The sequence below is a fragment of the Enhydra lutris genome, unplaced genomic scaffold (assembly GCF_002288905.1).
Source record: "Enhydra lutris kenyoni isolate GAN:26980312 unplaced genomic scaffold, ASM228890v2 scaffoldscaffold21, whole genome shotgun sequence".
NCBI classification, from domain to species: domain Eukaryota; kingdom Metazoa; phylum Chordata; class Mammalia; order Carnivora; family Mustelidae; genus Enhydra; species Enhydra lutris.
The window spans coordinates 49,016,882-49,043,892 of NW_019154105.1; the positions used below are offsets into that span (position 1 = coordinate 49,016,882).

At 40.3% G+C, this 27,011-nt stretch overlaps 2 protein-coding genes across 7 annotated transcripts in view; both read right to left on the reverse strand.

Moving 5' to 3' along the window:
• LOC111148974 (anaphase promoting complex subunit 4) overlaps window positions 1-10,501 on the reverse strand; it is a 40,190-nt gene extending 29,689 nt beyond the window's left edge. For 2 of the 4 annotated variants that reach the window (XR_002640727.1, XM_022505833.1), the window contains exons 1-9: window positions 10,394-10,497; window positions 10,167-10,305; window positions 7,206-7,311; window positions 5,151-5,283; window positions 2,781-2,855; window positions 2,404-2,430; window positions 2,267-2,311; window positions 1,531-1,615; window positions 749-853 (exon numbers count right to left, since the gene is read on the reverse strand). Coding sequence is in view for 3 of the 4 variants with exons in the window: in XM_022505833.1 (XP_022361541.1) it covers window positions 749-853; window positions 1,531-1,615; window positions 2,267-2,311; window positions 2,404-2,430; window positions 2,781-2,855; window positions 5,151-5,283; window positions 7,206-7,311; window positions 10,167-10,295 (705 nt within the window). In the remaining variant the exon portion in view is untranslated. Of the gene's footprint in view, window positions 1-748; window positions 854-1,530; window positions 1,616-2,266; window positions 2,312-2,403; window positions 2,431-2,780; window positions 2,856-5,150; window positions 5,284-7,205; window positions 7,312-10,166; window positions 10,337-10,393 lie in introns of those variants that run through there. The other 2 variants (XM_022505834.1, XM_022505835.1) reach the window with 2 other exon arrangements.
• A 6,437-nt stretch (window positions 10,502-16,938) lies between these two features.
• LOC111149151 (zinc finger CCHC-type containing 4) overlaps window positions 16,939-27,011 on the reverse strand; it is a 45,499-nt gene continuing 35,426 nt past the window's right edge. Inside the window, exons 9-13 of one of the 3 annotated variants that reach the window (XM_022506101.1) lie at window positions 25,952-26,073; window positions 25,645-25,720; window positions 23,635-23,686; window positions 22,975-23,119; window positions 16,939-19,030 (exon numbers count right to left, since the gene is read on the reverse strand). In XM_022506101.1, coding sequence (XP_022361809.1) covers window positions 18,904-19,030; window positions 22,975-23,119; window positions 23,635-23,686; window positions 25,645-25,720; window positions 25,952-26,073 — 522 coding nt within the window. In that variant the 3' untranslated portion in view covers window positions 16,939-18,903. Of the gene's footprint in view, window positions 19,055-22,974; window positions 23,120-23,634; window positions 23,687-25,644; window positions 25,721-25,951; window positions 26,074-27,011 lie in introns of all 3 variants that reach the window. The other 2 variants (XM_022506100.1, XM_022506099.1) reach the window with 2 other exon arrangements.

The following is a 27,011-nucleotide window of genomic DNA, read 5'->3' on the forward strand; positions in this document are numbered from 1 at the left end:
GATGCTTAACCAAAAGATCCACCCAAGTGCCCCTAGGATCAGAGTCCGAAGAACACACTTGATACAGGGGTGCCTAGGTGGCTTGGTTGGTTACATGTGTGACCCCTGGTTTCAGCTCAGGTCATGATCTCATGGGTGGTGAGACGGAGTCCCATGACAGGCTTTGCACTCAGCACAGAATCTGCTTGGGATTCTCTCTCCCTCTCCCCCTCCCCCTGCTCATACTATCTCTCTCAAATAAATAAATCTTAAAAAAAAAAAAAAATACTTGGTACAAAGACAGACTGATATAGCAACCAATTAACATGGTCATTAATAAACTATCAAAACACTGTTTTTATGAAAACTATACTGGACTCTGGGAATAATGAAATGTTCACTAAAGCAAGATTCTATACATGAGATTTAGAAGCTCCAAGTTTTTTTATTTTTTTCTTTTTGCTTTGTTTTAATAACCATTAGAATCCAAAAATAAGAATAATAAAAACTATAAAACCTTAAAAAAATGTATTTACTGGGGCACCTGGGTGGCTCAGTGTGTTAAAGTTTCTGCCTTAAGCTCAGGTCATGATCCCAGGGTCCTGGGATCGAGCTCCCTATCTGGCTCTCTGCTCAGCAGAGACCCTGCCTCACCCCCCACTGCCTGCCTCTCTGCCTACTGTGATCTCTGTCGGTCAAATAAATAAATAAAATTTTTAAAAAATATATAGATATTTACTGTCTGCTGCTACCAGGTTTCCACACTTACCTGGAAGTATGAGACCTCTGAAGCAGCGCCAGCAGAAACCTCTGTGACCACTGATAATGACTTCAAATCACTGGATAAACACAATGCAAGACAAGTACCAACGATCTGTAAGACAATCAAATCCCCTGGTCCATTTAGTATCACTGCTAGTCTGCACCTGCTTACGATACAGGCAACAGAAACTAATGGAACTCTCCGAAGCAAAACCACACAAGCCTGACGCATTCCACACGTGCAAGAGAGGGAAGATGTGTGTCCCCCCAGTCCACATCCCTCATGGACACACACCCCTCCATAAGGGGAACCAAATCAAGTGCTGGAGAGCCCACAGTATTTCTCCCCCCTCAGAAATGGTGAGAATAGGACAGAAAAGCTGTGGAGAAGACCAAGACTGAGCAACCAGCACAGATCTGGTGCTGAGTAGACGAGCACTTCTCATGATGTTCCTTCACATTCCAGTCACAAACTGCAGCTCTCGCCCTGACTACAGGCTAGAAAGACACTGAGTCAGAATCAACTGTATCCTGAATCAATCTTTTTGTTAAGAAAAAGTTGACTAATTCCACTAAGAATACCTGAGCTTCACAGATATCATATCACCACTATTTTATCTTAGTAAGAAAATTATCCTAACTTTTTAAAAATGAATAACTCCATTAATTGAAAGTGAGAAAAAAAACCCTAGTGTTTTGTTTTTTTTTTTTCCATAAATCAGTTAGCTGTTATATTCTAGGTGGTATAGTCTAAGAGAAATGATGTGAAAATTTTAAAGGAAAACTTACCCCTGTGACTCGAGCAATTTTGAACATTCCATATGCATAAAGCTCAATAAATCCAGAGCTTCCTCCGAGGACAAGAATATTAAGCCTAATTAAAAGGAATGTAACAAGCTGAGGACAACAGAAAAGACTAAGTTCTTAAACTAAGATATAAATTGTTCTTGCTCTCAAATAATCTGCATGCTAATAAGGCTCCCCTGCGGAGAAACAAGCCCCAAACAAATTCACAAATACTCAATATTCAATCACACTGGGCTGCTTCCTTTTCTCAGAGGAACATAAATTTGCTGTCGCCTAAAAACATCAGTTTATAGTAAAATAAGGATACAGTATTTTAACAACTACTGTATTTATATACTCTCAATAACACAATCTTTTTTCCAGCTGAGCAAAGCGCCATCAGTGGTATCATGGCTCTGATGCTAAATGCATTAAAAGGGCTTAAAAAATCTGGAATATTTAAATTTAAATTTTAGAAATTCTAGTAACATCTTCCTTTACTTCATATTTAAAAGACTATACAACAAAAACAAGTAAATACTTCATATTTAAAAGACCATACAATAAAAACAAGTAAATAATAGACACTAATGTCTGTATATTATTCAGTGGTGTTTGTCAGCAGGGAAATAACATAACACATGAAGGAACTGCCCTTGAAACTCTGAACCCTGTCTCAAATACCAAACATCAATGTTAAGAAATTAGACTTGTTATTTAAGATATTTGCAAGATTTACCTGACGTCTCCCAAAAGCTTAATAATTTCATCAGAATTTTCTTCACTAAAATATAAAAACAACTGCGTTACCTTTCAACTACATCTTTCAACTAACAAAAGATTATTTGACCTGAAAACAAAAAAGACGTATCTTACCTAAAAATTTTTGAGGTGTTGCTGTAACTAGAGAAAAACAGAGACTAGTGTAAAAAGCAGTAACAATATATTTTTTAAAACACATGAGAAAATCATCGCAATGTTTAAAGGTAAAGGAAAGAGGTACGTGGGTGGCTCAGTGGGTTAAGCCTCTGCCTTCGGCTCAGGTCATAATCTCAGGGTCCTGGGATCGAGTCCCCCATGGGGCTCTCTGCTCAGCGGGGAGCCTGCTCCCCCCTCCCGGCCTGCCTCTCTGCCTACTTGTGCTCGCTCGCTCTCTCTGCCAAAGAAATAAACCTTTTTTTAAAAAAATAAATAAAGGTAAAGGAAAGAGAAATCTGCAAGATGGATTCCAATGAAATTAAACTGATACTTACTTTTTTGGCAGGGTGGGCAGTTTAGGTAAGAGAAGATTTGATTCATCCTCAGCATTATAAAAGGATGTTAGAACACTGAAAAGAAAAACAAAGAGGCATTACAACACTACCAAAGATTTTGTCTTTCCATTAAAAAGTACTTTTTAAAAAATTGCCCAGTTTTATACATTATATACATTATCAAGTAAACAGATGCCACACATATTTTACTATTATAAAACAGTCATTGTAACAATCACAGACAACAAAGAGAAAAATAGGAAATTCTTCCTTTATGAGGGGCTTTGTTTCTGGGGGGAAAAAACCCAGCCACTTTACTTAGAGGAAAAATACTAATAAACAATTTTCTCTATGTATTCAGTATGAGATACTAAGAATTTAGAATTTTTCCTTTTTAAGATTTTATTTGAGAGACAGAGAGTAAGTGAGAGAGAGAGAGAGAGAGAGAGCACATGAGCAGGAGGTGGTGGAGGCAGGGCAGAGGAAAAGAGGGAAACAGACTCGTCAATGAGCAAGGAGGCCAACATGGGGCCTGATCCCTGGACCCAGGCATCATGACCTGAGCTGAAGGCAGACATTTACCCAACTGGGCCACCCAGGTGCCCCAAGAATTTATGATTTTTTAACTCTAAGAACCAACACTAAACATATATGAGTACCAAGGATGAATGGATTTTAAAGAACACTGCAGTTATTACCTCATTTAACCGTGGGTTCTGTGGCTTATACGCATTTGGGATTTGACAACCTGACAGGTATCTAAGACAGCACCACACATTCTGAAATAGTCTTGCTTGTTCCTGTTTCTCAATTCTACCTCCAAATAAGGGTGGTAATGAGTGAAAAGGTGAAAAAGTGGCGACTTGGCATGCATTTTTTTCCCACTTAAAACACAAACTAGGTGTCCTGAGAGATCCTAGAATCTCCACATTTTATTTCTAAACTATTGGCAGAAAGTATATTAGGAATACACTTAGCAGGTACCTGGAATGGGACAGAAATGACACGGTATAGTCTGCTCCTCTAAGCATTGATAAATTCACATGGCTACTTGCAACCCTGGATTATTTGATGATACATCAATTATAGATAAATGTTTTATCTATAGTGAATTTCAAACACCAGGTGAGATCCTTAGTATTCTTATTATAGACTCCCCCTTAGTTAATTTGAAATTAACACTTTATTAGAAAGGAAAAACTACTGGTAAGAAAATTATCACACTTCCTAAAAACAAACAAGAAAACCTTTTATTTTCGTTATTAGCTAAACAAACTCATCCTTTAAGCCATCTTGACTGCAAACCTGGTATATGACTTGAATGCAGACTAAGGCAGTTATTTTCATGAGACCAGCAAGCTATCAGGACCACAGACACAGAAAGAGCTCATTCAGCATCAAAACAAAGTGCTCAGGGGTGCCTGGGTGGCTCCATCTGCCTTCAGTTCAGGTCATGATCAGGGTCCTGGGATGGAGTCCCACATCAGTGGGGGGTCTCCTTCTCCACCTTCCTCAGCCCTGCCCCCTACTCGTGCTCACTCACTCTCTTTCTCAAATAAATGAAATCTTAAAACGAACAAAACAAAACAAAACCCCCAGAGTGCTTAACTTAGCACTTTCTATACTCTGAGGATATTTACGAAGATGCCAAAAAACCCCGAGCTCCAAAAGAAATTGGCGGCAAAAAGGAACAAAGAACCTCAACTTGTTAATCACTGATTTTAATTTCTATTACTTGAAAGTACAAATCACTACGATAGGATCTCACTCATGTAGAATTAAAAAAAAAAAAAAATGAACACACAGGAAGGGAGGAAAAGAAAAAAAGGAGAGAAATAAGTAATAAAAAGCTCTAAACAATAGAGAATAAACCGAGGGCTAATGGAGGGAGGCAGACAGGGGATGGGCTAAGTGGGTGATAGGCATGAAGGTGGCCACCTGTGATGGGCACTGGGCACTGTACTGAAGTGATGAACCACTGCATTCTACTCCAGAAACCAATATTGCACTGTTAACTACCTAAAATTTAAGTTAAGGAAAAAAAAAATAATAATAAAGTACAAATCACTGACATAACTACTAAAAATTAAAAAAAAAAAAAAAAAACAAAGAAAAATCTTAGCTTTTCAGGCATTATTGCTCCAATATAAAAAAAAAAAAAAAATTTTTTTTTTTTTTTTTTTTTTTTTTCAGAAGAAAATAAAACCTAACAAAGCATTACAAAATCTTATCCTGATAAACTGAAAATCCAAAGTGAAATAAAATGTGCCCAGGCTCAACACTCAGATCCTCCCAAGGGTGTGTTTTAGTCCCGGCAAGTGCACAACTGTCCCACTGTGGCCGCTGGAGCTCCTCCTTCTACTCCTCTACCTGCTTTCTGCAGTCACTTCCATCCAATGCATACAAGACACTGGCGCCTCCACAGAGAAGGAGTGCAAGCTTTCAGGTTTCTCTACGTCGCACAGAACAATTTTCTTGGTGTCAGCAAGAGCAAACGCCAAAACTGAAACAAGAAGAGAGGATCAGGACAAACTACCGTAACATTCGAGAAAACAAAATGGCTATTTCACTTCTTGCCCGGTTTTACTATTTTAAATGCATCATAATCACAGAAATTACTTAACCTAAAAATCCTTCCTTCCAATAACATTTTTAAATACAGAAAGATATCTTTACATGTACTTATGCTGTTACCTAAGCTTATTTTCAAAGGCTTAAAACCTCGTGAGGGACCTACTACTTCCTAGTGTACTGTACTTAGTGTCTTACACATCTCACACATCAAAGCCTCTGGACTGGAGCCCTGCTTCCCAGCAGAAGACACAGAATAGGTCTCAACAGACAAACAACAATATCCTATCACCAAGAGACGCTGGTCTAGTGAACAAGCCTAAAATGTTAAGAAGCGATTCCAACTGCTTGGTTCTTAGAAGGCTCAGTGTCCCCTTCTGTCTCTAACCCTTAATGGGAAACGAGACTATCAAATGCTGAGGAGTCTTCCTCCTTTCACTGTGGCTGAATTATCTAGTACAGTTTCTCCACATATGTCACTAATATCTTCCTAACACATCAAAGTTAAGAATTTCTAAGTAGGGAGCTACGCATTTCACAGTATATCAAGACACACAGTTTTACAAGATGTGAGGCAATCCACATTTCCTCTTCTTCAAACAATATAAAGCAATCTTGAAATAATCATTGCTTAAAAAACCTTATTTCACTGTCCAAAAACACAAGGCATATTTTTTAATGATAAAAACTTCATCTAGGGGTGCCTGGGTGGCTCAGTGGGTTAAGCCGCTGCCTTCGGCTCAGGTCATGATCTCGGGGTCCTGGGATCGAGTCCCGCATCGGGCTCTCTGCTCAGCAGGGAACCTGCTTCTCCACCCCCCCCCCATCTCTCTCTCTTCCTAATTTTAAACTCCCTCTGTAAAAAAAAAAAATAAAATCTTAAAAAAAAAAAAAAAAAAAAACTTCATCTACTTATATACATTTCAACACACATGGACTTTCATGATTTATTTTTGAGATTCTGGTGTTTTGGGATGAATAGTGCAAGATCTCATGATGTTACTTATAAAAGTCCTCTAATTTTACATATACACTCCCCCCCATTTTTTTACTAAAAGAACAAGAGCTGAACAAAATGAATATGGACAGGTAGTTGAGGCTTTCAGCATGTTTTTACCTACTCATTTATATTTACTAGAAAAAAACAGGCAATAAGGAGTACATATCATTTTACAAAAATGATTCAGCTTTTTTTCCTCAAAGCACCAATGATAACAGATGAACTTCAACCTGTATAATTTATAGCATTTTACTGTACTGACTCTGTGTACAGCAGCTCAAATTATGACTGTCATTGTAAAAACAACAGGTGGAAGCAGAGTTCAGTCGTCAAAGCTATAAGAAGCTACAAAATAAAGATTAGAGGAGAAAGAGGAAGGGATGGGGTCAGAGCTGATAGTCCTTCAGGTGAGATAAGCATTCATGCTAAGAGAATATTTATGACCCACACATTTAATGCTAACATACATTTTGGGAAAAAAAGACCACAATGGTACCGAACGTACTAGTGAATGTAGCTGGAGCTTGGGCCATCATGGAAGGACAAGACAGCATCAAGAGCAAAGCCTAAGTATTTTGCACATTCCATCAGATTTGATTTTAGCTTTGCCAAGAAGTCAAATTTCATTTTAGAGAGTGCTCAGCCAAGGAAACAACACAGCAAAATTAACCTCATCTCTATGAAAACACTTTAAAGCTTCCAAAAAGCAAAGTTTCCAAACTGATATTTAGTAAGTAATAAGAATATAGTAAGAACAATACATTCTTTCTGGAAATAAGCTTTCTTTACAAAAGACTTTTTTGGGGAATAATAATAATAATAACAACGTATTTTCCAAAGATTCCTATCATTACGTTTGCCATCTGGTCTCCATGCCAGACAGGTCACTTCCTTTCCTGTATTTTCATTGGGTGGAAAACTCCAAACTCGATGAAAACTTGCAAGTCGATGAAGTAAAACCTAAGACAAAACAGATACAAAGGCAAAAAATAAAAAACCCATTTCCAAAACTGAAATAAACCTAGATCATCACAATAAAATCTTTAAAAATAATCGCAAGCATAATGCTGTGAATTGTTTAAGACTGATGATTCACAGACCTGTACCCCTGAAACAAAGAACACATTATATGTTAATAAAAATAAATAAATAATCTCAAAGCATAATATTTAGCTATCAGAAGAAATGAGAAGACAACAAGGTCTGAATGAACTGAAGGTATATTCAAAGTGATGGGTGAAACAAGACCTATTTAACCCTGTACTCTATACATTTTCCTATCTTCAATGTCAACAAGAGACAGTTCTTAGAAAGAAATGAGGTTGTCCAAGAAGATCACAACAGAGAAAGAAACAAGGAACATAAACAGCACAGAAAACTAGCTGTAATAGTCAAATAACACCAAAAGTGGAATCAGACACCTTGGGATGGAATTTCAGCTGGCCATAGATCTTGGACAAGTCACTTAGTCATTCTAAATTTCCACTTCCACAAGGGAAAATTCCCAGAGCTCTTTCTTGCCCCCAGAGCTCTTTCTGACTCAAAACAAAGGCTGTGCCTACTTCATCCTCTATACAACCATGGAAAATAAGAAATGGTATGTACCCCTGCAGAGCCTCCATACCTTCTCAGGTCCCCACACTCACAGCTTCACCTCTCCTGCCCTTAGCTCACAGCACTCTTCACTCCTGGTACATCAGACCCCACAGGAAGCCAGGAATCCCATGGAATCCTTCATTCCCTAGACACACTGCTCTTTTCTGAGCCCGTCTCTGCCATTTCTTACTTCCAAAACCTTTCCTCTGCACCCTCTGAAATTCATGGTCAGGTATCATCATGATGCTCGTATCTTCCTTCTCTTCTCTGAAATCTGCTTCTCACCCTAAGACAACACTTTCCAGAGGATTCTCAGCTGATAGCCGTGCTGCGTCCCATGTTCTCCATTCTACTGGGCCAGGAGATAAAGTAAGTTTCCTCCCTGATCCCTGATGCCATTTCTGGATGACTTTTCTTCTCTAAAATCCTCTAATTCTGAATTATATCCAATCACACCATATCACCCACTCCCCCTAATTGCTGTTCCCTAAAGACCCCTAGGCATTCCCCTCATTCCCGGGAGATACAGACTCCTGTCCAGTTCACTCATGCTTTCCAACACTATTCATCACCATTCTTGATGATTTCAAGACCCACAATGTCCTGACTTTTCAGTTCTCAATTACCTTTCTTCCAATGACCATGTCTTCTACTCACCTCAGCCACTCCAGGGTCACGCCCTGACCTCATCCTTCTAGTTACAAGCAATGCCATAGTGTCTCAAACCTCCCACCTTCCATCACTGCCTCTACCCTTCTAGCTCATCCCTACTAATACCCGACTTCACTTCTTCAACCTCACCAAGTCCTATAATCCATGGATTCCACCTATTCACTGTCCCTCACTCACATACCCCCACTTCCATACTTAATCGTATTAGAATCCAAGGATCATTACCATCGCACCTCTGACATGTAACTTTAACTCCCTTGCATCTCTCTGGCTATGTCTCATTTGCAAAACAACAACCCTGGTGAAACCCAACCATGTCTACACTCACCCAGTCAAACAGAACAACAGAGACACAACCGTGCTCACTAGAGTCTCTCAAAGTACAAGACCACTAACCTGGTCAGTACCAGCAATCTCACTAAGTTTCCCTAGTCCGCCTGCCTTGTCAGCTTTCCATACCCCTCCTTTCTCCTCAAACTTCCAGTATTTTCTTCTCCATCCTCACTCCTGGACACCACTTTCTTCTTCACTGAGGACACAGAAACAAGTGCCTATTACATCTACACAACTAGTCGCACCGATGCCCCATTCTCTCCCTTCCATCCTGCTGCTGCGGCTCTCCTCTCTAGAGCATGAAGAGTTCCAAGGCCCAGTGGCAAAGGAGAGGGACCAGGAGACATCAGAGAGGGCCTCGAGAAAGGAGACCTCAGTGCCTTGTGAGAAGCTATTAGTAGTCAACACAGCGACTAAGCTTTGCGGATGCTAAGTGTTGCTTACCACCTGGTGTCCAAGTCCGTCTGCACACAACACAACTCTCACCTGGCCAGGTAATTCCTAAAAACCTGCCCGAAGGCCAAAGGGGGAAAGATGCGGAGCTGAAGGTTTCCTCACAAAATGGTTGCCAGGTAACCAAGGACTCTCCAGAGAAAGGTAGATGCAGCGGGTATACTTGATGAAGCCTAGTGTGGTATGAACTGGAACCCCTAAGTGACACCACTCATGTACACTCCGTCAGGAACCCAGGGAAGCATCACTCCCTTCCTAAATTTAAAGGTATTTTCAGGAGGAGGTGGTGATCCCCTCCACAGTAGGGAACTTGGACAAGAGATTCTCGATTTTTTAACCTGTTCTCTGTGGCAGCTGCATGTATGCACATTCGCGGCTCAGGTCTGAGAGGAACTCATCTTCCTTCCGCTACGTAACCCTAAGCAAATTCAGGGCAGGATCTGTGGATCTACGATGTCTAGTTGATGAGTGACACATTATGGGATTTTAAAAAGCCCACCTAACAAATGACTAAAGGAGACCGAGGAATGCAGGACTGAGTGACTGCGCTGTGTGAAAACTATTGTTTTTGCCATGAAATAGGGGAAATGGGCACATAAATGATCCTTCCCGTAGATGCTCCCTTCTACTTTCACCTAAGATTTACAGCTGCTTGGAGAGGAAGGGGGCGGGGTCCACAGGCGGCCCAGCAAGTCCACAAAAAGGGAAACTGAGGCTGGGTCAGGCTGCAACGCGCTTGCTGTCGGGTCGGGCTCACTCACCTCGCCCGCCGTGTTGGCCAAAGCGATGAGATCCCGCTTGGGTGACCAGACCAGGAAAATTATCTCCTGCGGCAGCTGCTTCTCTCCCACCACCCGGAAGGACGGGAAACAGGTCGGAAAACGCAACATGGGGGCGGCCCTGCAATGACACCCCAGTCGGAGTCACGCAGGGGCCGGAGACCGCCCTGCCCCCGGCCCTCCCCGGAGAGCTCGGACCCCGGCGGTACCTGTGAGACCCCTCTCCGCAGCCCACGCAATCCTAGCGGCCTCACCCACCCTCTACCGCCTTCCCGCCGGAGCCTCAGCGCCGCTCCGCCGCCTCGCGCTGCAGGCACTTCCGGAGCCCGGACTTCCTCGCGAGAGGACCTGGAGGCGGGGGCGCGCGGGGCGGGGGCGCGCCTGTGTTCCCGGGGCCGCAGGGCCGCCTGCAGATGAGACGTGGTCCCTACGCGTGTACGCGCGTTCGCTGGCCGGGTCCGTTGTCCCGGAAAGCTGCTAGGGGGTCGCTGGGTGGGCATAGGTTTGGGCGTGAGTCCTCAGAGACTGTGGGGAGGAAAAGGAAGGGAAACATTAAGTCCTTATCGGCTGGAGCCTCCCTTGACAGCCTCTAAACAGGTAAACAGTCCCAGGTGCTCAGTAGAATCACCTGAAGAGATTTATTTTCTAAATCCTAACCCAGGCAGCACCGTAGATCAATGAAAAGAGAACTGATAAGGAATGCGACCCAGTACTAACTCTTCTAGGTGAGTCTGGTTTGCAGCCAAGGTGGGAGGGCCCTGCTCCAAAACCCCTGAGTAGTCAAATACCTTGATTATTCCATTAAGCCTCAACAACTCATTGGTGATAGTAGTCCCAGGCCTGCTTAATAAATGAGGGCTGTGGGCTCCCGCAGGGTTTATCCTACAGCTGTCTGAGATCTACCAGGAAAAAGAATCTGAAAGAATTTGGGCTACACAAAGGCACAGGGCATGGGCTCTGCCCTAAAAGGCTTACAGTTCGGCCTACCAACAAGCAAGATACTGCTTTATGCGGACAAATTTAAATGTTAGCAGGTGCAAAAGTTCACACAAGTTATGACCCCGGTTAAGAGAACGTGACCATATCCTGTGATTCTTCAACTTAAAATCTATGGTAGAAAACCATCTACCTTTCACTTATTCAAAGGAGAAAGAAATGGTAGAATCTTCAAGTTTAACAAGCCCCATCTTCTTGCTCTCTATCTGGATCTAGCCCCGGGGAAGAAAGTGTCAGAGGTTGACCCATTCATTCAGCAGCATATATTCGAGGCACTATTTTGTGGAACTGTTCTTACCTGATGCCTACCCTGCTCCCCTCTTTAGAGATAGGCTTTTCCCCTTGCCTTTGCTGCAAACAATTTAGCATGACCCCCAAATTTTTCCAGAGGCAACATTTCTAAGGTGAGAATGCACTTGCTTTTGTTATTCATGAAATGCATTTTCAGGCATTATTTAATGTTCTGGGGTGGCAGTAATGGATAATCTGGATGCTGGGGTTGGGGGAGGCAATATTCATCCACCTAACATTCTTACAGAAATGGAATGCCCATTTCCTCATATAACACAGGAGGACTGTTAATAGGTTCTACCTAGGGGCGCTTAGGTGGCTTGTTAAGCAGCTGCCTTCGGCTCAAGTCATGATCCCAGGGTCCTGGGATCAAGTCCCGCATCGGGCTCCAGGCTCAGTGGGGAGCCTGCTTCTCCCTCTCTCTCTGTACCTCTTTGCCTTTGCTCCTGCTCTCTCTCTCTCAATAAAATCTTAAAAAAAAAAAAAAAAAAAAAAAAAAAGGCGCTACCAAACAGGAGAGTAGTGCATTCACAGGGGAGAATTGCCCAGGAAACAGCATAGCAGTGGAGTTACACGTGTAGCCAGAGTGTGGCCAGGAAAGAGCAAATGATTTTTTGTGGCCATAGTGCCTCATGCATATTGGTGGGACTGGGGGACACTGTAAATTGTCCAAAGTAGCCATAGGACAAAGTAGCCACTAACACAGTGTTTCCAGCCTCTTCTTTTTCCCACTGACCCAGAGATTTTGGACCTTACTTTTCTTTGCCTTGCCCATTCTCTATGGAAAACATTGCTCTGGCAAATTGGTTTACCTGCACTTCTGTGGCACAGAATCAAGAGGAAAAGGGAAGAACCCCCAGGTGCTTTTTAAGGAGGCAAGGATAGGAGACAGAAATGTATAGGGGTGGGAGCATAAGGGTTTGAGGGGAAAAGAGAATACTCTTAAGAATTCCCATGCTCTGTATATCCTCTTCCTAGTGCTTGGGGGGAGGGCGGAATTCAACAACTAGCTTTCGTGAAATAACATTTTGGTAGCTAGGCTGTTTATTTAATCACTGCACCCCTTGGGCTAGCTCATGCCGAAGGCATCCTTCCATGTGTTGTAATGGTATAAGGCTGGATTTTGAAGGGCAAGGCTGCTGTCAACAGATTTATTGCGGGCAGCAGGGCGGGGGGAGTTGTATCATTGGTTGCATCACACTGGTTCATTGATTATTCAGGACCTTAACTCATGTAACGGGGTGATGACTGGGGGAGTAAAGATGGGCAGGAAGACTAGTTAGGTGGGGATGGGGGAGGCACAATTCCAGACATTTCTGAAGAATACAAAGAACTGATTATTGATTAGATTGAGGGAATGAAAGCAAGGGACTAGTCAAGACTGGGATATTTGGGTATGCAGACTCAGGGGACAGAGAAATGGTTATTGCTGGTTTAGGGCAGAGGTAATGAAGGAAGTGTGAAGGGGAAGGGAGGGAAAGCAGACCAGAGGAAAGGAGCTGAGTGAAGACTATGTTCAGGTGGAGGTATGGTGTGTGAACCTACGATGACCAACAGGAACCTGGAATGGCAGGTTTGAAGGGGAAAAGTCAGGGCCTGAGCAAAGATGTGGGAAACACTGTACACAAGAATGGAAGATAGAACTATGTGGGATGTGACTAATCTAGGCCATGTGAAAGGCTGTTATTTTGAGAGGTCTATTTCCAAGTCCTAAAATGGGTGAAACATACAAAATAAGAAATTGACCGAATTTGCTGGCAAGAGATAAATGTAGAAGATTGGTGTTAGAATCTCTTGTCCTACCATGGTTGCATTTATTAGGTAACAAAAAAATCCCAACTTAAAGTGGCAGAAGTAGTAACTGGAATGTACTGGCTCATGTAAATTACAAGTCCAAAAATAGGCTCAAGTTCAGGTCAGGCTAGATCCAGCAACCTCAGTCATCAACCCTGACCAAGCTCAGGGTGTACATCATCCTAAGTCTAGCTCCCCATGTGGTTACTGGAAAGCTACCAACAGCAACTGATCTACATGCACCTGCATTCAGAGAGAGAACAAACACCTCTTCACCCATCACAAAACCAAAGTCTTGAGTTTTCCTGTAATTAGACCAACCCCTATCATGAACCTACCCAAAATCAGAAGGGTATGGAATTATGCCCAATAAAAAGTCCTCCCAAAGAGCTGGAGAGGATATCAGTCATCTCTCTCCCAAACCCCACAATAGGCACACAATGGAGAGAATGGGAAAGATCCTGCTGACGCAACCAATCAACACTGTTCAGTATGACAATCAATCACAACTACCCGAGTTTTAAGTACAAAAGGCATTTGGGAGATTGTCCATCCCAGCAGAGAGTCTAAATCCAGGGTGTTTTGTCTCTGTGAAAGAAATTCAGAGACCAACTCATGCGATTCCAATCTGAAGAAAGAGGTTCTAATAAGAGCTGCAGACCCAGTATTCATGTCTAGAAATTTATCCTAAGGAAACAAAAGATTTGGTCACAAGTATGTTTAGCATAGGGTTGTTTACAAGAGGGAAAAAATGCAAACAAATGAGATGTCCAAACATCAGATATTGATTTAAAAAATATACCCATACTTAAGAGTATTACTGTTGTTGTAAATATAAACTGATGTTCAGATGTTTATGAAAAAGAAGATTATAAAACAGTATGTACTCCCAATTGCATTTCTGTGGGGGAAATTTTAGAGTGTCTGTTTATATGGCTATTTATACAAAAATCTACCTTTGAAGAACACACACAGAAGTTCTGACTGTGGTTCTCTCCGGGTGGAAAGACTGGAGAAACTTTTCATTTTCTTTGATTTACCTGGCTCATGCATTAATTGTTAAGCTAATAGGCAAGCCCTTTTTCTCTTTTTGTCCTCATTAGGCATATATAACATTCAGTCTGATTCTTCTGGTTTCTCCTACTCCTCACCCCTATATTCACAGGCGAAGAAACTGGCCCCTCTCCTTGGGCTCCATTTCTCAGAACAGCAGTTGTCACGCTTCTCATCTGCAGTGGTACTAAGCAACTAAACAGTGTGAGAATCTTGTGACTGTCCAGCTAATGGGATAAAACTCACCTCTCAGAGCTCTGAGATCTGCTTGCTCACTGTGGGAGCTTTCTTCCCTCAGTCTTGCTGAGTTAACATTTATATTAAATCGCTTGAAATCAAATTGTCGAGATCTTATCAGCACTTGATTGCAATGACCTTCTTGGCTGACCCTTACTAATGTACCCCTGTCCTAATGTTCCAATTAAAATCGCATCAAATAAGTGAAATTGGATTTTCCTTTGCAGTCTGTGCAAGCCTTCCTTACCAAGGCAGCTCTAAGCATATTAGCTTCTTCCCCATGTAGCCCAGTTAGGGTGCTGAGACCTCATGCAGTATATGACACGGCATTTCCATTCACTCAGTCCTGACTTACGAGCAGCTACCACTTGGTGGGTGAGGAAACGTGTCAGCCTGGCTGCCCACTTTCTGGGGTTGGCGGGGGGGATTAGTGAAGTCACATGGGCAGCAGCTGGTTGCCTCAGACATCACAGTGTGCAGGGCACAGCTCTAGGAGCTAGGGAACACACACCACGATGTCCATAGGCCCCTGCCACCAATGAGCTTCTAATCTATACAGGAGAAATAAGCACAAAAAAGTTGATCTAATACAGGGCATACATTAAGTACCTTAAAAGAATTAGAAATGAAAAGACACACAAACATATTTTTATTTCACTGGCAAGACATGTAGTGGAGACCCCAACAATGACATTGTGAAGGAGGAAGCATCACACCAGAACCTTCTGTGGGCTGTGATTTTCTTTTAAAAAATTAGTCAAACTTCTCCTAGATGCCTAGTATTTTGTAAATGACTTTGAAGGGGCCAGATATCAACCTAAGTGTTTTTCTTAAAATAACCTTGGAAGCTGAATTATTCTAAGCTTCAAGGCTGTCAGTCTTGCTCACACAGCACATCCCAACCTTAAATACACATCTAAACCCTGAGTATCAAGATGGTCTTCCTCCTGACTCTAAATAACCCCCAATATTGTTTAAGCCTGATCTCCTTTTTTCAGTCCTTATAGGAAAGAGAAAAGACCAAGGGGACCCTGGGTGGCTCAGTCGGTTGGCCATCCGGCTCTTGATCTCAGCTCAGTTCTTGATCTAGGGGTCATGAGTTCAAGTCCCACATACTTAACAAAAATAAATGAATAAAAATTAAAAATAAATACAAGAAAAAGACCAAGTCCTCTCCATATCTTAGGCATGCCTACTGTTAAGAACTGAATCCCATCCTCTAAATCCAGATGCTGAAGCCCTAGCCCCCAGTACTTCAGAATGGGGCTATATTTGGAGATGGGCCTTTAAAATGAAAATTAAGGTAAAATGAGGCTATGAGAGTGGGCCCTAATCCAACCTGACTAGTATGCTTATAAGCAGAGGGAATTTGGTCACAAAGAGATATCAGAGATACCAGGGAATCATACACACAGAAGAAATACCACAGGAGGAGCGAGAAGGTAGGCTAAGGAGAGAGGCAGAAAATCCAAACTTGCTAACACCTTGATCTTGGACTTCCAGCCTCCGGGACTGTGAGAAAATAAGTTATTGCTATTTAAGCCACCAGTCCCTGGTATTTTGTTATGGCAGCCCTAACAAACTAATGCACCCACTATGTGAAAACATCTACAAAATTTCGTGCTTTCATCAAATTTTTATTGAGCACCTACAATGCATGAGAGATATAAGATGGTATAAAATGGGTACTGATATTAAGAAACTAAAATCTTTTGGGGTAAATAGAATCTACAAATTTAATCACAGAATAATACATTAGAAGTGCCTCAAATGGGTTGCAGAACACCCAGGCTTCAGTGAGGAAGGTACCAGCTGGTGGCAGGGACCCAGGCAAGACTTCCTAAAGCGAGTGAAACTTGAAATAGTCCAAACAGAAAGAAGAGGATGAGATGAAAATAGTGGGGCATACTGAAGAAATAAATTAGTCTAAATATCAAACTAAATACAAGAAAAGCCTGAAATCTGATCATTCAGGGCCTACAAAGTAACTCTGGATTTCCTTAAATTTTGTAATATAAGCAAGAACTACAGTGAAATTTAACTGTAATAATTTAAGAAAAAACATCCTTTTAAAAAGCTTAGAAAGTTTTATGTGTCAAATTTAGGGATTTTCCTCTATGGCTGTTTTGAGTAGGTATCTTAATATGTTCAGATATGCAGATTCCTAATTAGAACAAATGACCTCATCTCCCATCACACTTTACCTTCCAGAGACATTTTTACATCCTATTAGTTTATTCCCTGAGAAAAGAAAGTCCTTAAAATTAGTATTAATTAAACAAAGAACACAATCACCAAATTTCCTTTTTTTTTTTTAAGATTTATTGGTAGCAGGGTTTGGAGGGGGTAAGGAAGAAAGAGAGAATCTCAAGTGGACTCCCCGCTAAGTGTGGAACCCGACACAGGGTTCAATCTCACAACCCTGACATCATGTCCTGAGCAAAAATAAGAGTTGTATACTTAACCAACTGAGCCCCCAGAATCATCAAATTTCTTATTTTTAACTTCCTAAGCAGTTAAAGTTTTAAAGTACATAATTTCTGATTGTAAGTAATACCCTATTTCCTCAATTCTAAGGTGTACTTTTTTTTTTTAACATTTCAGTATCTCCAAAATAAGATACATCTAAAATTTAATATACACAATTAATGAGCTATGGGGTTTCTCCCCCAGAAAAGCCACAATCACATCAATAGTGCATTTTACAATTGATGGTACCTTAAAGCTAAGGAAATGGGGTCATGATAATAACCCATTTATCAGCAGGACCTAGTTCTTCAGGAATCACGGTCCCCTTAGGTGTCTTGAATTTCAGGGGAGATTTTGAGACTTTACCATGGTTTGGAGGACACCATGAAGGTCAAGTAAAGTCCAGGCCTACGGCTGAATCAGGGGATGGGGGGAACACTCACAATGATTCTGCAAAAGGTTCATATCTCACCCAGTCACCTCTGAATCCACCCCTCTGATCACCATAGCAACCCACATGGAAAGGGGGTGAGGGAAGAGTTTTATGATGCTTGCTAAATCCAGGGGGCTTAGCTCAACTTTTGATGTCCCTGAATATACATACACCCCAATCCATGGATCAGGGCCATGTTTGTGCTTCCACATCAGGCATCAAACAGTCCTAACTTAAAGACCAGATGGATTTTCCAGGCTAGATGGGGAGCAGCTCTTGTACCTTCACTCAAGCACTCTAGCTAAGCCCAAGTAAGCATGCCTCCAAACCTGCTCTAAAGCAGCTGTTTGGGAAGAAAAGTCATTATGCAAATGCAAGCAGTTCAAAAGTATGCAGTCTTATGAAGATCATGTCAGGTACGTAGCAGAGACACGGGGAGACTGTTCTCAGAGTTCAAGCCCGGTTCCTTCACCGCTATGATCCTGGACCACCAGATGATTACCACTAGGGCTCCAGCCATCTGCACTTGGTAACATTTCTCACCAACAGAACTGAGAGCCAGGCACTTGTGCCCCATTTAACGTCATCACGAAAACAAGCCTGTGGTATAACTACTGTTATATAATCAAGTAATTATATAATAATAAGAAATGGGCTGCAAGTGAACGACCTGGCTAATGACTTACAGTCAGGAAGCGTTTGTCAGAATAGGGATGAGAGGTTTTAATCCCCAAACTCTCCTGCCTTCTATTACTTTTACAAAGAAATAACCTTACTGCTTAAGTTAAAAGACACTGAGATGACAGAGCAAGTCATAATTCTAGATGTCTCATTTATCCTACAACATTTAAATGGTTCTATTATATCAAAGGACACTATAAAAAGTACTTGAGAGACAAATATTTAATAATAAAATCATAATTATAATCTTTATATCTTTAGTTTTGTCAAAATTCTTCCCATCATTTTGTCTAAAAATAATTGTTCATTGTACTTTACTTCGCAAGTGGGGTTTAAGTCATCATACAATGTTTTGATATTTAACTTAAAAGATTTCTGGACCTAATTTAACATACTTGCGTTCAATGTAAACAAGAGCTCAAGTTTTCACTTTCATTTTTCTTCTGACACTTTCTGCAAAAGAACGCTGCATGCCCGTTTTTTCAAAAGAGGCCAAAATCATATGATTCAGAGAGAATTAAAAGAGAGAGAAAAAAAAAGGCATACAGAGAGATCTGGTCGACCAGCTCAGGATGGAACACCTCCCCCAGGTCTCCAGAGGGGCTGCACAGGGGTCCATAAACCAGCAAATACCACCTGCCCATTATCTGCCTTAGAAAGGTGCATACCTTTGAAAGCGAAAGAATTAAGTCCAGTGTGGCACTTTCAGAAAATGGCATCAAAGGTTGGACTATAAATCTTTCTTATTCTCAAGTCACTGGACATTTAAGAGCAAAGATATTGATGGGCTCTTTCTCTCCTGCTCTTCTTCCTTGTAGCAGATGTATGATTCATGGATTGTCCTTTAGTGGTCCCCATTTTCATCTTATTACTTTTTCTTTGCTTCTGCTTTCTGACAGCTCTGAAAAACAAGGTGCTAAATTATTTTGTAGAATAAGCATAGTGAATTATGTAATTATGTTGGAATTTAATTAACCAGCTGACCAAATAAGAAAACAGAAGGAAACGAATTTACTGTATCATAGGCATAAATACTCAGGATCCTAACCATAATAACAAGGAGACAGTCAGAGGCCTGACTAAGCAAAACGCTTGAGTAAAGAAATTTCTTTGAAAGACGGTTACTACAGATTTATTTGCGACAAACCCAGCACAGAGTAAAGAGTCAAGGCAGGAAAAGCCCCTGCTGTGCTGAACTGCACGGTAGCCTCTAGCCAGCATGCGGCAACCAGGAAACCTAGGACGTGGTGAAAGCAAGTTAAAAGTGTCTAAATGTGAAATGCACACTGGATATTGAAGAAAGAATGCAAAATATCTTGTCAATAGTTTTTATGTTGACTGTATGTTCAAATAACATTTGGGATACATATTATTTAAATTTTAAAAATCATAAAGCCAATAAGTTAGGAGGGTTTATTTATTTATTTATTTTGGGGGCTACAGTTTTGGTTTTGGTACATCCGTCCTGCTCAGCTCAGCACTTCAATCTCCAAATCCTTGAATGACGTTTTTCAGGAAAAGGACCAACACATCTGCCAGTTAGCAGAGGCAGAGAAATTAAATAGCACAATGGAAAAATGGACAATGCTTACAGATGCCCATCTTATAAGTCCTACAGCTAATTCTCCTTTCCTCAGTGGGTCTAAAAGTCTTAACAAGTGCCATACAGGATGCCCACACTTTGTGGTCTTTGTCTTCCTGAAAGACTAGCTTCACATCGAACAAGTTGGAACTCACGCTCTGAGGACACTAAACCACACCAGAACAAAACAGATCCTTAGTTTCTGGTGCTCTCTGCACTGAGTTACAGACTACCTATAGCTGAGAAAGATTACTGGTCTGTTCATTCACTTTCTCCAAGCTAGCAGAATCATGCCATTCATCGTATAGTGAACTGAGGAAAGGCTGGGGCTGCCAGCTCCTGCAAACCTGGGAAATCCCCTCAGGTACCCAGCCATTTCAATCATTAGATTCCCTTCTCCTAAACCAGAAGTCCTGGGGAAAAGCTTACTCTTGATCTTCCCAGGACCCAAATCTGCAATTCACAAACAGAATATAATCACTCTGTGGAGCAAACTCTGGCCTCACTTCTGGTTCACACAACATACATATTAAGTGCTGGAAATACAAAAATGAGTGGGTATCATCTTTGACTCTAAGGATCTGGGAGACTGAAGACAAGCTAGATGTCGCCTTTCATTATCCTTCCCCCAACTCTTTTTTTGGGGAAGAAATTGAGGCTATGAAATCCTCCATTGAGGAAGTGGCAGAACCAGCTTGATTCTAGAACCTGTGCTCTTAATTACATTGTAATATATACTCTGCTATAAATTATTCAGATATATAATGTGCTAAGCATATCGTAATCACTAAACAAATATTAGCTATTATTAGTAGTACCACATGACTATTCTTCAGAATTTTGCTTGACAACTCTCCATTTTTCCATATTTAGATTTTGGATCATAGACTGGAATAACCTATCGGTTCATAAATAAAACAAATACCACAGCCATCTTTATACTTTTCTGTGTATGTTACATAAGTCTCTTTTCCCTCCAGCCATTATTTTAAGAAGCCTAATGTCCTGATAAGTGATGATTTAGCAAATTTAATGAAGCATAATTTCTTTTTTTTTTTTTTTAAAGATTTTATTTATTTATTTGACAGAGAGAGATCACAAGTAGACGGAGAGGCAGGCAGAGAGAGAGAGAGAGAGAGAGAGGGAAGCAGGCTCCCTGCTGAGCAGAGAGCCTGATGCGGGACTCGATCCCAGGACCCTGAGATCATGACCTGAGCCGAAGGCAGCAGCTTAACCCACTGAGCCACCCAGGCGCCCCTGAAGCATAATTTCTTGACAGCATAGTCAGTGAAGCTGTGTGTGCCTGTATACAAAATTTACAGACATTTTCTTTGGCTTTTCCACTTATAAGAAGAACTAAACATGAACCAGACCTCACTAGAGGACACAGTAAACAAAAGCAGAAGAAAAATATTCATTTTAATATGAACGAACAAACTTTCCAGAGATGAAGTCTTTCAACGCAGTATAAATTGAACTGCTTGAGTATAAATCAATTCATTGTTTTGTTTTGCCTTAAAATTGAATTGACCTAGTGTTTGTCCTCTAAATTAAAGGTATTTATGTAATGATAAAAACGATTAACCACAAGAGGGAGCCAGCACCATTCCAGTTCAGAAGCAAAGGCAAATTAAACTTAAGAAAAACAAGTTACTATAAGACAGCTATGAGATATCTTTTATGCCATATATGCTAAAAAGATGATTAGAATTATTTTTTACTATTGTAAAGAAAAAAAAAACCATTTTTCATTGTCAATTTCATTAGGAAAATTTTTTGAAAGCAATACCTGAAGATAACTCTTCATAGGAGTTTAGGAGTCTTTTCTGAGAGAAAAAAGTAATACTATTTAAGACTTATCAGGTACACCACATCCTAATGGATTTGCTCCTTGAATTAAACTTGATAAAATCTAATACTGAAAGATATTAAATGGTTTCCTTCGATGGAAATAGTACAATACCACCAAGCCAACTAGCCCAGGCTACGGAGGACCAACAAAGAGCCTACACAATACATTACCAAAATGCAAATTCAGTTCCCCTGTATCATAAAATCACAGACTCAAAGTAAAATCACAGACTCAAAAGACTCAAAATCACAGACTCAAAGCAAACAATAACTTGATTTGCAACCAGATTTACCCTGTACATGGTACAACAATCCCAGACCAATAGTTTATTAGGGGGTCTCTATTCTTAAAGGTTTCTAAGAAAAAAATCTTTTAGAATATTCTTCAATACATTTCTTAATTTAGAAACTTCCATTTCTACTCTGGATTACTTAGTAGAAATAACTGTTTAGAGTAAATTTGGTGAAAAGTAATGGAAAAATAAAACAGTAGGCAGAATTCAAATGGCTGGGCCTTAATGGGAAAAACTAATTGCCACTAACCAAAAAAATGAACAACTGGAAAAGAATTCTAATATAACCATAAATAGTTACAATAACATCAGATAATTCAAATACGAAGAATTTTTTTTTTAATCACAAGTCATAAGATGGCTCAGAAATTTTATGCTGATCGCAATTCTCACGTAATGTTAATTTATCTATCTGGTTTTCGTAACAACAAAACAAGAAGACTCAGTAACTATCATCCCTTTTAGTTTTTTTTAAGTGTAATCATTCAACTGCGCCCAGTTGAAATAGCAATGTTTTTTTAAAATATGCTGTTGTCACTGGTCTAACTTCGCTCTGAGTGATAACCAACACCAAATACTGGTGGAGAAAGTGAAAATAAGCATAGGAAAAAAAATGGTAAAAATTAAAATTTTACATACTAAAATAGTTAATGTTTTTTTGAAGTCTTATATAATTTAAAGAGATAAATTCATTTTCCGATGTGTTCACTGTGGGATTACATACTATATTCCACCTGAAATGCCTTCTCCAGACTCACCTGCTGTCATATGTCTGTATCTGATCTGTCCTGACTTAAATATCATGTCCGTCAATAAAGGCTGGACTCTCTCCCCACAAATTATAATTTCATATGAACCATAGGAGATAAAAAGTTAACAAGTTTCTACCTTATATTTTGGTGATTTTCATGTCTTACCTGTAAAATGTTAAAACTCTTTCACTTATCTTTGTGCCCTCCCTCCTCCCATCTATGCAAACAATAAGTAACAGTAAAAACAGGAAATAATTCAGCACTTCTGAATCCTCTATTGCATACTTTTGTGGAGGACTGCTTTACACAAATCACACAAAGAAAATTTTTTTCTAGGCAATAAAAGAATTCAACTTACTTGTTCACTTTCTTAGATGTAGCGATCTTAGGACAAGTACTACGTTTGTGGTCTAATTCACCACAAATAAAGCAGCCATCTTTAGGGGCTCCGCAAGAATGATCTGGAAGAGCACAGTGACTACAAATGCTACAGTGGATCCAGGCTATAAAATAAAAATTGAGTTTTAGAAGAAGTCCATTTAATTTTTCATTTGATCAACCTTTACGACGGGGAAACATGAACAGTGTTTACTTCAAACATCGTGACCGATCTGTGTAACTGGTTATAATTTGGTTAAAGACGCCAAGGTTAAGAGATCAGAATCCCACATAAAGCAACTAACTTCTTTCTGATACATGGCAGCCAGTGCAGCCCTTCTTCAATGAGTCATGAGCAGCAGGCCACTGACACAATGGGGGCTGGCTGAGTGACACAAAGCCTTATTAAAATGAGCCAAACCAAATGCCACACTGAAGCAGGTTACAAAGTCATGTCTCCCCAGGAAGGAGAGAGTGTGTATTTTGGCAACTGCAAAAATTAAAAAGCAAGTAAATCCACATAGGCCTCTATATTAATTTTTTTTCTCTTATAAATACAATTAAGTAAAAATCCCATTTAAGTGAAGAAAAACTCTAAAATGTTTTCACAGGATCTCAAACACTAAGTCTAAATACTTACAAGGTTTTACACACTTTTTGCAGAGAAAGCAATGGTTCCATTTCCTGCCATCCTACAAAAATAATTTTTAAATTATGTTTAATGTATCATTAAAAAATCAAGTTCCACAATTAAAAATTAAAATGTCTTATTAAAATCTGTGTAAATTATTCATTCCTTATTTCTCACTTTCCTGGGCTTCACAATTAAATACTTTGATTTTAATCTATGCATTTCTCCACTCAACTCAAACACCTCCTTGATGGGCCCCAATTTCCTTAACTGGGAAACTAGGGGATTTATCTACACGAACTTGAAAGTCCACCTCAGTTCAAGCAACCCAAACTGCACAAAGAAGGACTCAATGAAAATTTTAAGAGAATTAATGATTCATAACTTTTACGTGCCTATGTAGCATAATCCTTAATGAAATTTGAATTTGAGAACTTTAGATCATCTAAAAAGATAGAGATTACAGGGTACTGTTTGGGTAATGTTAAATCTGTTAACTAAAACTACCTAGAAAAGTATGTAAGACACTTACAAGTCCAGTTTAATGAGTGTTATGAAGTACACACTGATGAATCCCAATAGGTCAAGAGAATACTGCTGACCCCCTAGACACTCCCCCAGGCACCCTTCCCAATCCAGCATTCCTCTGCCCCACCAAGTAACACGTACTCTGGTTTCTGTGATGGTCATTTCCTTGCCTTTGTTTATTTTTACCACTTATGTGTGTGTCTCTAAATAATAAAATGTTGTTTCCTCATTTTGAGCTTTATGAAAATGACCTGGGCATAATTTTTTTAAAATAAGGGACCCGATAATATCTCCGCTGACTGAAAATACATGTAATCAGATGTGCTACCACAGTTAAAAACAAGTATAACCAATAACAAAATGATAAAGTTATGCAAAATGTACTTTATGATGGTTATAAAAAATACAGCCTTTCCTTTGGCGAATCATTTGTGCATATTAGCCAATCTAAACTTCACCTGTTCTTTCTGACTGGATTTAAGGCCACCTAAAGGGCCACCCTACCTCCTTAAGACAATGAGTAGGAGGTATATCCCTGTAGTCCCTCCTGACCTGTAAAAATTGGAGAGTACTTCTCTACTAGGGCTTTGTGTGGTAACTGAGATAATCCATGGACAGCCCTCAGGGAAGGCCCTGGTACATGAAAAGTGCGCAGTGTATGTTCTTACTGTTTCATCAAAATAGGGATGGTATCTTGTGGTTCAGTTCCTTATTTGAAACATCTTAATTTTACCCTCAATAAAGTTCAGCACTCACCTCACGCCTTATTTGAGACACTCCTAATTTTAGTAATCATACAGTACCTCACATAAAGTGAATTTAGGGGCATCTGGGTGGCTCAGTCGGTTAAGTATCTGCCTTTGGCCCAGGTCATGATCCTGGTGTCCTGGGACTGAACCCTGCGTGGTGGAGTGGGGAGTGGGAGGGGTGGGGGGGTGGGGAGGGCTGCTTCTCAGTCTACCTCTGCCCTCCCGTCCCCCCGCCTTGTGCTCTCTCTTGCCCCAATAAATAAAATCTTTAAAAAAAAAAACAAAAAAAGTGAACTCAATTAACTGCTAATAATGATGAAGGCACTTATTTTTTTTTAAAGCACTTATTTTTTAAAGCCTGTCCTACTTTAAAATTAGAAACACTGTATTAAAGTATAATAAATGATATACAATAATAAATAATATAGTAATAGAAATTGTAATGTTATTAAAATAACATTGGGGTCCCTAGATGGCTCAGTAGGTTAAGCGTCTGCGTTCAGCTTGGGTCACGATCCCCAGGTCCTATGACTGAGCCCTGCTTCACTTTGGGCTCCCTGCTCAGCAGGGAGTATCCTTCTGCTTCTCCCTTTTCTCCTTCCCCCAGCTTGTGCTCACTCTCTCTCTCTCTCAAATAAATAAAATCTTTTTAAAAAAATAACATTAAGCAAATGTAATGAAACAAGTAAGCTAAAATAAAACAAATATATATGAATAAGAAGGCATTCTAGAGAAACTATACCTTGGAGGTACAAGAATTACAGTGCTCACAGTGTTGATTCTCTAGGGAAACATACCGTTGACACAAAGGGCAAAATCTAAGGAAGAAAGACTTAAATCAGCTGCACATTTTCAAGAAGATTCACAGAGCAGGTAAATGGCACTTGTTACAAAAACTGAGTGTAATCCAAATTCAATTCAAAATTATAGACCAAATTTAAAGGTAGCAGAAGAACTATATGAGTCACTATTAAAAGCATTTTGACGTTGGACATATGGAACTTGATTCTCAGTGACTCATGTATTACAAGGCCTCACTAAGATCTTACCTGTACCCTTCCTCGCTAGGAAGGATTATTTTGTTGGGTGGAATATTGGTGAAAATACGCACAGGAGACTGTTTTCGACCTGTCTTCCCATGTTTATAAAGTGCATGATTATCATAATCTACCTAGAAAGTTTTAAAAAATTGAAAAAGAAGATTTACTCAAAGGAATCAACATCTACAAAGACTCTTTAACCAATAAAGAACAAGCTGGTGCCAAGAGAGGAGTTAAACCAAAGTATTTAAGACAAAATTCTTAAAAGCAAAAGTTTACTTCTTAATCAACAGACTCTGAGGAACCTTGGTGGCGGTGAAATTCCATTATGGAAAAGGTAAACTTTGTTACGATAAATTCATATAGCCTGATCTTAAGAGAACAACTGTAATCTTTTATCCAAAAACAACAGACTTCACAAGAAGGTCTATTAAGGAATTACAAATTCAGCTTTTGGTGCTAAAGAATTCCAACCTTGAAGATGTGTGATGACTTGGCTGGAGCTTTTCATTTTTGTGTGTGAAATCGGCTGCTTGTCAGTTTGCAGGTCACCAAGTCCCAGCACAGCCTTACTTCGACCCCCCACCGTTCACCATTTGACCTCTTATGCCCTGGCCAAGCACAGGGCTGGGGACCAGAGAGCAGCTCTGCCACTCACCTGTTGGTGCCTCGAGGCCAATTTACATAATTCTCACCTGGAAAAGGAGGTTACTGAGCCCTGCCTCAGAGATGCTGGGAAGGTTACATGAGACAATGTGCATAAAATGCCGAGTTCAGGGCCTGGCATATATATGGTAGAGACAGAAAGATGCAGATGAAGAGAGAGATTCACAACAATGGTTGTGACTATTTCAAACATTTACCTCTCCTCAAGAACCCTACTTCAGCTTTCAGCCTTGGCAGAGCATCTGAAGCTGGAGCTAACAGGCTCAATGTTTATTAGCTTCTTGCTCTCATCTACTTCTCCAGCCTCTCTGCTATCCACACACGTTCTCACTTTGGATTCAAGCCTGCTCAGAATCCACCTAGTCACTAGGTCCATCTTTCTTTAGATCAGTAATTCTCCGAG